This window comes from Pollachius pollachius (assembly GCF_949987615.1).
Source record: "Pollachius pollachius genome assembly, chromosome: 18".
Lineage (NCBI taxonomy): Eukaryota > Metazoa > Chordata > Actinopteri > Gadiformes > Gadidae > Pollachius > Pollachius pollachius.
Window position 1 is genome coordinate 6,432,323 of NC_136951.1, and position 10,405 is coordinate 6,442,727.

Below are 10,405 nucleotides of genomic sequence, written 5' to 3' on the forward strand. Positions count from 1 at the left end.
TTTTCAATTATGAATATTCATATTTAATACACACACATAACTAGGCACTTTCTGTGTAGCATTTGCTCAAAAAGGCTGTCAGGTGATCCAAAGATAATTATTTAGTTTTTAATTTAATTAGTTCACTAATATGGATAATAATGAAAACAAACTTTTTAATATATATTTCATATGCAAATGGGATTTCGCAGTGTTGAAACATGTAGAAAAAAACACACATTTTATTTCTAATGAATGCTTGCTCCATTTTTTTTAATGTAAAAACTTTAAATTAGTAATGTACACGTGTAAGTACACAGTTCGTCTTGGGGAACCAGGGCAGCATAAGTGCCCTAATCATACCACATCTCCGTACTTAGCGGCATAGCTGAAAGTTGTGCTTCCAGGGCTGGTGGTGGATTGGGGGGAAGTGAACTCGCTGTCCCCAATAAAGTATGGCTCTGGCCTGGATACATGGCTGTAACTGCCCCCCCGGTACTGGCTGGTGCTTCTGTTGGTGAAACGACTGGTAGGTCGGCTCTCTGGAGCGGGAGCATCCTCCCTTTGAGAACAAAACAACAGTGGATCAGAACAGATCCAAGAGCCAACTTACTATTTCTGTAATGATCTACAGGGAAAACCAAAATAACTAGCATGGACGGAAAATGTCTCATGTCGAGACCGAACAGGTTGCACGTCTACCCACTAACATGTATTATGGATTACCAGCCTCATTATACAAACATTGAGATGATCCTCGAGTGACATGCATTACTTTCAGATGTCCCATCCTTAAAGAGCAGGTAAAGAGTAGGCATCTTGCTCTAGGAGGCCTACCGGTAGACAGCAGAGTCAGACACCCTAACCACTAATTCACTATCCTGCCCCCTAATCAAAGAAAGCAATTTGCCCCGGGGTTAATGTTAATATCAGTATTTTACATATGCATGTGACTGCTGAATCTGGTGGTAAATGTTAACTGTTGGAAGCAATTTGCCTCTCCATTTCTCATCCCAATGAAGAAGACTTTCACTGATTAAGAAAGTGGGAGTCTCCCTAATCTGATTTGGAGATTGATGTTGGACAACAGGGAGACAGCAGCTCCTTTATAAATCTTCATTTCCATCCCGTTAGCTTCCAATGAGGATGATTTGTACTGTCTCGTCTGCTGTTTATTATTAAGAAGAACAGCTTGGTTCTGCAAGCTGTTCTTAATAACACACTCCATCTACATATGTCAACAGTATTATCAGCATTCTAGCCTTGGCTGTCAATGCATGTTTTTCTGAATGCAAGTTCTGCACACAACAGGCTGCTAGGCTTCTGCCAAAACGCTATTCAAATCTGGCGCCTTGCAGTTTATCATGTTTGTCAACTTTAACACCTGCTTGCTATTCACATCATTTGCAAGAAATTACAATGAATTATCTCTGAAGGTGGGAAAAATAGCCAGTAGGCCTTTTATTCTCAGAACCCTGTGAAGTGTTGTTTGTGGATTGGGTTTCAACACGCCAGATGGAGCACCTCATCTCAACCAGAATGAGCCCGATCCTCGGAAAAGATAGATAGAAGAAGAAAATAACAGTGCCTCCATCCATATGGTCTAGGAATAAGGTATTAGACATCTGCTATACAACTTAGATGCTCCACAAATCCATTCAGTGTAAGTTATTTCAGAAATTATTACTGGTGACAATTTGGTATGATTGGATGTTGATTAACTGTAATCATTGTTAAAAGAAAATTGCACACAATTGGGATGAATCACTGTTATCATTGTTAAAAGAGATCACACACAATTTTGATTAGTTGGATTTCCCTCATGTTGTGTCAGAAGACAAATACTACTGCTGCACCTTCAGCTTTCTTCCTCCTAGAAGATCTTTTCCAGTTGATTTCTAAATGCGGCTCTCCTAACTCCTCATACTAGTTTTAATTTCTCCAACCTTTCAGTCCCCCCATACCTGGATCACTGTATATAACTTTCTGCACTCTACTGGTTTCAGAACAAAGAGGTAGAGTTTTACCAACTCTGGACCTCGCTGGAGTATTTCAGAGCTGTCTCACGGTCACCACTGAGATTATAAGGTTTTATGCTTTCTCCAGTTTCTCCTTTTTATTAAAAGTTATAACTGTCAGTGAGAACTTTCAATGATAAACTAATAGTTCTGTTAACTAATACAGTTATTATGGTTTGGTGTGAATCCAGTATCATTTGGTTTAAACGGTATTTACACCAGCGGGGTGAAATTGTGTTCCTCTTCCGATAACCCAACTCAAACACAAAAACATTACTGTTGAAAATGTCAATAATGATTAGGCCTATTTAAGCATCAACAGAGGGGTCAAATTTCTGAGGATTCTTTTTACGAAATGCGTTTAGGAAAAATCCTCTAAAGCACTGCAACATGAAAATCAATTTTCCCTTCATTAAACATTAAGGACATTTTTCAGTGGCTCTGTAGGGGTTTTGCTACGATATGAAACACAGTATCTGTGAAATAACACATTTTAGTGGGCGTATAGTTATATATTTATTGCTCATGGAAAGACAGGCGAGTGTGTTGACAGCATTGGGCCTATAAAGAAATGTAGGTCTAACTGATTTATTTATTTTTATGCTGTAGGAATTTTTATGCTTTCTGGCTGTAAAAAAATCTTTTTGCAGTAGTAAATTATTTATACTTTTCAGGAGTCTTTGTTTGAGCACTGAATGCTCCCTTATGATGTTGGAAACACCGTAGAAGTGCTTACCACAAGAGAGTGATCGGCCTGCTATACATTCAATAGACGGCTTTCTATTATAACACTTTTTTCCATTAAAACAAGTTAATTGCTGTACTGTGTGCATGTGTGTGTGTGTGTGTGTGTGTGTGTGTGTTCACGCAAAGCCTACGTAAACAAGCTTTTCCCATTTTTTTCACTCAAAATTGCGAACATTTCTCACTCGGCACTAACGTTTCCACTGTGACAACCCCCTGTACAATGACGCCTACCTTATTTCATTGGAGAACTCCTTTTGGTTGCGGCGCCGGTCGCTGAGCTTACACAGCAGGAGCCAGAGGAGGAGCAGGAGCAGGGTAAGGAGCAGGATGGATCCCACCACAGAGCCCACAATCACCCCGGCTCGGCTCGGCGCTGAAGGAACAACTGCTTGTTACATAATCTTCACCACCGTCCCAGCTAACGTATTGACCGAAACCTTGCACATTATTAGGGGGGAAAGGTCTATCAATAGTCAGGATTTACGAGTTATGAACTTCCGAAGTAAATATGTGGCCTATTAATTCTTCATAGGCAATTCTTAATCCTTTTGGTAACACTTTATAATAAGGTGCCATAATAAATAACAAACCAGTCATTACCTAACCCTTTGTTAATATTTGTTAATTGTTACTAAAATATCTATTTAGCACAAGTTAATAGTTGTTTTCACTGACCCCAGAGTGTTGCTGGTTAGGGTTAGGGTTAGGGCCGTGTGTTAGGGTTAGGGCCGTGTGTTATGGTTAGGGTTAGGGCCGTGTGTTAGGGTTAGGGCCTTGTGTTAGGGTTAGGGCCTTGTGTTAGGGTAAGGGACGTGTGTTAGGGTTAGGGCCGTGTGTTAGGGTTAGGGCCGTGTGTTAGGGTTAGGGCCGTGTGTTATGGTTAGGGTTAGGGCCGTGTGTTATGGTTAGGGCCGTGTGTTAGGGTTAGGGCCGTGTGTTAGGGTTAGCGCCGTGTGTTAGGGTTAGGGCCTTGTGTTAGGGTTAGGGCGTTGTGTTAGGGTAAGGGCCGTGTGTTAGGGTTAGGGCCGTGTGTTAGGGTTAGGGCCGTGTGTTAGGGTTAGGGCCGTGTGTTAGGGTTAGGGCCGTTTGTTAGGGTTAGGGTCGTGTGTTAAGGTTAGGGCCGTGTGTTAGTGTTAGGGTCGTGTGTTGTGGTTAGGTTAGGGTTATGCAAACAACTAATATTTAATTAATGATGAAAAAACTATTAACTTGTGCCAAATAGATATTTTAACGATTAACAAATCTTAACAAAGAGTTAGGTAATGACTAGTTTGCTATTCGTTATGGCAACTTATAATAAAGTGTTACCATAATGGTAAAAAAAATTGTGAGTCATTTCTTTTCTCTCTTTATTTTCTTTACTTTTACTTTTACTTAAGCATTTGCTCTGGATTGTTCGTTACACGGCACAAAATACAATTTGAAAATAATTAACCAAGATAATGTTTACAGCCCCCGCAGCTGTGTGAACGCATCTTCCTAACTACCAAAGATGCACACCCATCACCCTAGTTACCGCAAAAGTTGAAATTTACTTTTTGATAATTCAATGGCCTACATTTACACAAAGACAAATTATTTTGATACTTACTTCAATTTGAAAGAACACCCAATTTGAGCTAATTTTTTGACGATTACTGAAGTGATTTTCTTTTGCCAGAGTCACTTTCAGCAAAGAAATCTGAAGGCCTACTTTTCTCGAGTTCGACTTTTCAGTACTTTGTAAGTCACCAGGCTTTCTCATTGGTCAAGAACCCCACCGGGCCTTCTCATTGGTTGAGCTCAAATTCACTTGGTGGCTCGAGCGAGCTCATTAGCTTAACGGTTTGCGGGGAGGACCAACGAAACGTTTTCACCAGACAGCAAGCAACGACGTTTTCGGTAAAATAAACGATTTAAGGGACACCATGAATAAGAAAGAAGAAAGAACATAGCTTATGACTATCCAATATTAACTGACACTATTCTAATAGTTTAAACATGTTGATAGTTTGTGTTTAATCGTGTATCAAGCTGATTTATTATGTCGGAGGGTTCTTCTTTATATGTGTGTGTGAGCGCGTTCGCATACGTTTTTCGTCCGCCAGGTGGATGGTGCAGTGCGCCTCCCCCACGTCGTTGAAGGCCGTGCAGAGGTAGAGCCCCGCCAGGCTCAGCGAATAGTTTCGGATCAACAGCTGTCCGGTCACACCGTCTGAAGATAAGGTAAAGCAAGCAGGCAACGCAGACACGCAACAACAACGCACACACACAGATTTGTAAACACAGACGGAATATAACTTAATTACCACCACAGATAATAGCCTGAGCCTTCTTTTTATATACGTAGGGCTAGTTGCGGTATCCAACCAGCAGAGGTCAGACTTACTCTGTGTTAGTGTTTGCGGGAACGGGCGTCCCTGCCCTCTCGTCCATGTGTATTTTAATGGCGCGGATCCCTTCGAGGACTTGCATTGCAATGAGAGCGACTCTGCCACGGAATTGGTTACCTCTTTCCAACACTTTGGCACGGAGGGCTTTTCTGTAATGCAATATCAATTAGAAGTCAATTTCCCTGCTGATATCATTTCCACGGATGCTCTCAAGTTTTTTTTAATGCTCTTAAAATAATACAATTGGAGTTGCTGCGTTGCGTTTGACCTCAATTTACAGGGTATCGTAAAAAATCAAACCAACAACTTCAGTTGGAACGCTGTAGCCATGATTTAAATGTTAATAAACGACACAAGGGAACTGCAAAGATCAATTGTTTATTATAGGCCTATCCATGAGTCAAGCTGACCTCATTAAAAAAGGAAATATGTAGGCTAGGGCATATTAATTTGCATCCTTAACTGGTAACAATTAATCAAAATGTGAACAGAAAGCCTACATTTTATATTGGAGGATTTCCAGAAAGCCCTACCCACTTAATCATACTATGAACCTTTTGGATGGTTACCATACAGTACAGCCTCCTTGGACACATGCAAATTATTTAAAAGGTGTACATGTTTCCCTGCTGAATGTACGCTAGCCGATCCCCCGTCGAGTCTTACCCATGACGACCAGTGTCACCTTGCGCATGTCCAACCCAGGTGACTTCTTGACTTTACACTGGTAGGTGGAGGTGTGCGGGGGGGAGAGCACCGCGATGGAGAGCGAAGCATCCCCCTTAGAGGGGTCGGTCGCAGTGAAGTCGATGCCTTCTGTGGATGTATGGATGTATTTCTTTCCATTGCTGTAGGACAGGAGCTAAAATAATGGGGGGGGGGGAAGTAGATTAAGAGATACACTTACAGGTGGATGGGTTGAATGGGTAGTATAATGGGAAACTCGATGAACATGACAGATGTTTAAAAAGGCTAACATATAGGCTACTGTAGGAATTCATAGACATTTTGTCATCCTACATTCTTTCCAACCGATGGATGGGAAAACTTTTTTTGAACATTTTCAAATGCAGAATGTTATTCCTGCAAACTTTTTTCACTTTTATATTCTGTCTGATGCCGCAACTAACGCAGGGCGGCTATCACATAGCCTCTGCTATGAAACGTCTTGTCAAAGTTGCTCCTCAGAAAAATAACGACTAACTCAGTTCTCTGTTTTTTAACATTACTTCAAGTTAAATTTTGGAACACCTGGTAATCATCTCTGATTGGCTTGAACAACTACTTTTGAGGAATGTGAAATAAGAAATTACTCTACAATCCTCCATTAGTTTTTTGGAAACTTGATCAAGAAGCACAAAAGTTTGTTGTCGCTACAATATGGATTATGTTTTGTCTGTTCTCAGCCTCACCTTTTAAGGCGCTCTAATAGAAGCATCAACATAATCAAACTAAATGTAAATGTAAAATTATAGTTCCTTCCACCCTATACAAAATGTAAAGCCAATCACATCCTCTATGATCATGCATGCAGTATATTTTAATGGAAGGGGGTACAACGGCAAGCTGAATTGTACTTGGCTCGATTTCTCCAAGGACCGAACCTGTGCACTTCTGCAATGTCTTATTTTCTTCTCATCTCCCCATCTCCTTAATTAATTAATAGATTCATTGTATTACATAGCGCTTTTCAAGGTACCTTAAGTGCATCAGCGTTTGTTACTGTTAAATGGTTGTGACTGATTAGCACATTAGTGACAGAATCAACATGCAATGGTAGAACATTTAGTAGCTTAACATTGTATTAAGTGTTAAGCTAATAAAGTAGATACAAGCCATTTATAGTGCTACAAGCCATTTAAATACTATAAGCAAGAGTACAGAGAACCTATAAGAATCAGAATAACAAGCCTTTTTTAAATGATGATTAGTGGTAGGGCAGTAACAGTAGATGGCATATCCCAGTTCTTTCTAAATGACACAACAAGGTCTTAATTCCTACCATTTGGTCTTTCATGGTGGTGTCAGGGCTGACCAGGGACCACTCTATGTCCAGGTCTCCGCGGTCGGAGGCGCCCCATTCGTAGGTACATCCTAGAGTCACGTGGTCGCCCAAGGCCCTCTTTATGGTCTGGGGGCCCTCGGAGGTCAGCAACAGAGCCCTGCATAAACCTGCACATTCATAGAGATGCATTACAGCAGGGGGGAGGTACCTTTTAAGCCTAGTGGGAACCATTGAATAGTTTGTGCAGGGCAAGGATGGTGTAGCGGTTAGGCTGTTTGACTCCCAGGCTAAATGGTTAAAACGGAAATGTCCGCAACTAATCTGTAGGTATCCTTGAGCAAAATGCTCGAACACCCTGCTCCTTAATAATATAGTAAAATATTTTCTCATGACCATGTCAAAAAGTGACATACTGAAGAATTTCTCTAGGTATGAGTCTAATCAAATGTCTATTTTTGTCATTTATATGTTTGTATCTCGGCCAATTCACTCGTCCCTTGCAGTGACCCACTTATTTGCCATGACCGACAGATTGAAAAATACTCCACTTCAATACTTTCCCGAATGCAATTAGGAGCTGGGCCTTTATTCTCCTTTCAAGGTCCATACGATTATGCTGATAAAAATTGCGTATTTTTCCGCCTATTTGTTATTTGCTTTTTAGTCATATTTAAAAACCGCCTGAATTTTTTTAGAAGCCTTAAGGCTACCTGCAATAGATTTAGAAAAACAAGATGCCTCAAAGACACCATCAGACATTGATTACTATGAGACAAGGGTGTATATGGTTTCACTACTTGGCCGATGCAAGTTTAACCGAGATAGTGCAGTTTATTCAAAAAGTTATATTTCTTATTTGTGTGCAGTTATGTTCTTAAAGTATTTAATTGACCAAGGCGCTGTTAAAAATTTTGATGACACTTTTTTGTTTACCTTGAACAAATACGACAAACAAATATCAAGACCCTATCCTCGATCACGTTGCAATTTGACAAAATCCTCAAAGAAATGTAAGCTTGCCAATCCACACATCCAGACTGGTGTTTTCAGTTCTCAGTGGTGGCCATCTGTAAACAAGCTCATTAAAGTGTAAATTATCACACCAACCAATTTTTAACAATAATTAGCTCTGAAACATTGCCCTGAATGAAGCACCAATTGTAGGTGTGAAAGGGACCTGTTGTTGCTATGAACCTAGCATGGTTCATGTAGCTTGGTTACCTTCCCTCTGATGGGGGGAAGCTTAGCAGAGTGGCTTGGTGGTTGTTATTGTGTGGTTTCATTGGTGCTGATGTTTGAGTTCAGAGGGACCAGCTACATAGGTGCGCACACACTGTTATCCAAGATTTCCCCTCGATCGAGCATTAGGCATGTTGAAGTACATGACAAAATGTTTTTGTTTTTTTCAAAGGCAACCAATGTGATGACCATTCTCACTGAGACGATTTCATTTGTCTAGTTAGTACACAGTGATCATAAATTGGCTCATAGTCTATCTTTCGCTACACTAGAGGGTCGGCATCCCTCTTGGGAGCCAGCTCAGTGCCTTATCTGATTGGACAAGCATGTGTGCGCCATAGCAACACAAAAGGCGAGTTCCTACCGGTACAGAGCTTCATTTTGGCTTGAGAAGAATGGAAAAGGCGTTCTGTTTCCTGCAGATTGTCAAGCTGTGGGGTGGGTGTGCGTGCATGTTTGTGTGTCTCACCTGTGCTAAGAAAGGCTGTGTATATCACGCGGAACAGATATATTCCACTGTAACTGAAACATGACAGAAAAGACACATTGGAGAAAACTGTATACAGAGGGCAGAGGTCATACAGAGTATGAACTATAAAGTAATATAATGTATAAATTATAAATAAATATAAATAAATTACTATGCTGCCATTTCACGCTTTCCACACCTTGCACTTTGCCCCAATTTTGCTTTACTTTTGATGTGCATATGTAAATAGTAAATATACAAAAAACATTTCTGATTTGAATTCCGAATCTTAGCGTCACAGAGATGGTGATCAGAAAATAATAGACACTAATGTTCAGTCTTACTTTTCAAATACAGTACGGTTATCAGCAATTTCAACATGCAATTGCAGATCACTGTACTTAAAACAGTGTAAAGGTTTTTTGTTTAGTTACCTCGATGGAAGTCTAGCCATTGGGCGCGTATGACCGAGGTTCGTTGTAGTCGGTAGTCTTTCCGCTTCAAACTGAGAGTCTGGCACCAACTCCCCCATCATTAGCATAACGCTGTGCCATTGGCAGAGAGCCACACCTGTTTTTCTTGTTGGGTTTGGTGTCACCTTGCAGTATTGTTTAGTGCTTTAAAACAGCATGAATAATACTGATTATGTTGTTCTCACCACCTCTACTAGTAAATGAAAATACAAAATTACACGTATAGTACAGCAATACAATTATACATATACGATAATAATAATAAACTATAAAAAGATTATTAAAATAAAATGTATACAATGTATTGTTAATTTATAGTAATTTAATGTAAATACATATTCAGTACAAAAATACAGTTGTAAGAAACACATACTACTTTTTTCTTAAATACAAAATAAGCAATTATACTTTAATAAGGATTTTTAACACGTTTCTTGTTGAGGAAGACTATGATGGTTGGCAGCATAAATTATTATGCTGCCAACCATCAAACAACAAGAACCAAATTAAATAAAACTCAATAATGAAGCAAAGTGTCTGTGTGTGTGTTATTGAGTTATTCACTTAAATTATGCAAAAAATAACTAACCAACGAGTTTAAACTGAATGAAATAAAAGGAAATAAAGGGAGTGCAAGGGGATATATATATATATATATATACTGTATATGTAATCAGACACCGATCTGAACACCTTCAATATGTAAGGAGTGTCAGGTTTCCCCATGTTCCCAGACCAGGAAACCAGGAACCAGTTATTCAGGAGGCAATACCCGGGGAGCATGGCGTGCTGCACACAACTTTAAAGCATTAGGCTGGTTTGTTAAGTGCCCATGATAATGGTTATCTTTGTCTATGTATTTGAGATGTAAATCAGCCATGGTTTGGTTCAACTCCAACCCTCTCACAGTGTTTAAACATTCATGCTCATGGACTTAGCGACTCAGGCAGTTAAAATATTGTGTGAAGAAAGTAGCTGCATTATAGGCAGTTTGTGCATTCTGAATTCTGAATGCAGAGCGACATTTGAATAATTCTAGGTGTATGGGAGGGGGTGTTTTTCAACTGATTGGAGCACAGCCTGAGCATTTACCTCTGAATCAA

General features: G+C 40.0%; 1 protein-coding gene across 1 annotated transcript; it reads right to left on the bottom strand.

Moving 5' to 3' along the window:
* Positions 1-9,321, bottom strand: LOC307089387 (coxsackievirus and adenovirus receptor homolog). The gene is made up of 8 exons (XM_079755643.1): positions 9,264-9,321; positions 8,830-8,882; positions 7,119-7,288; positions 5,783-5,978; positions 5,113-5,265; positions 4,816-4,938; positions 2,976-3,117; positions 1-541 (listed from the first exon to the last, which is right to left on the bottom strand). The coding sequence occupies exons 1-8, from the start codon at positions 9,281-9,283 to the stop codon at positions 337-339; spliced, it is 1,062 nt and encodes a 353-aa protein (XP_079611769.1). The 5' UTR covers positions 9,284-9,321; the 3' UTR covers positions 1-336.
* Positions 9,322-10,405: the final 1,084 nt, after the last annotated feature.

Bases quoted from the DNA above. Each gene is read 5' to 3' on its own strand.
- LOC307089387 (XM_079755643.1), bottom strand. From the start codon at position 9,283: ATGGCTAGACTTCCATCGAG. The intron at 5,979-7,118 runs GTAGGAATTAAG...CCATTATTTTAG, and splicing joins CCACCATGAAAGACCAAATG to CTCCTGTCCTACAGCAATGG. The intron at 3,118-4,815 runs GTATGCGAACGC...TTGTTCCTTCAG, and splicing joins CCACCTGGCGGACGAAAAAC to CGCCGAGCCGAGCCGGGGTG.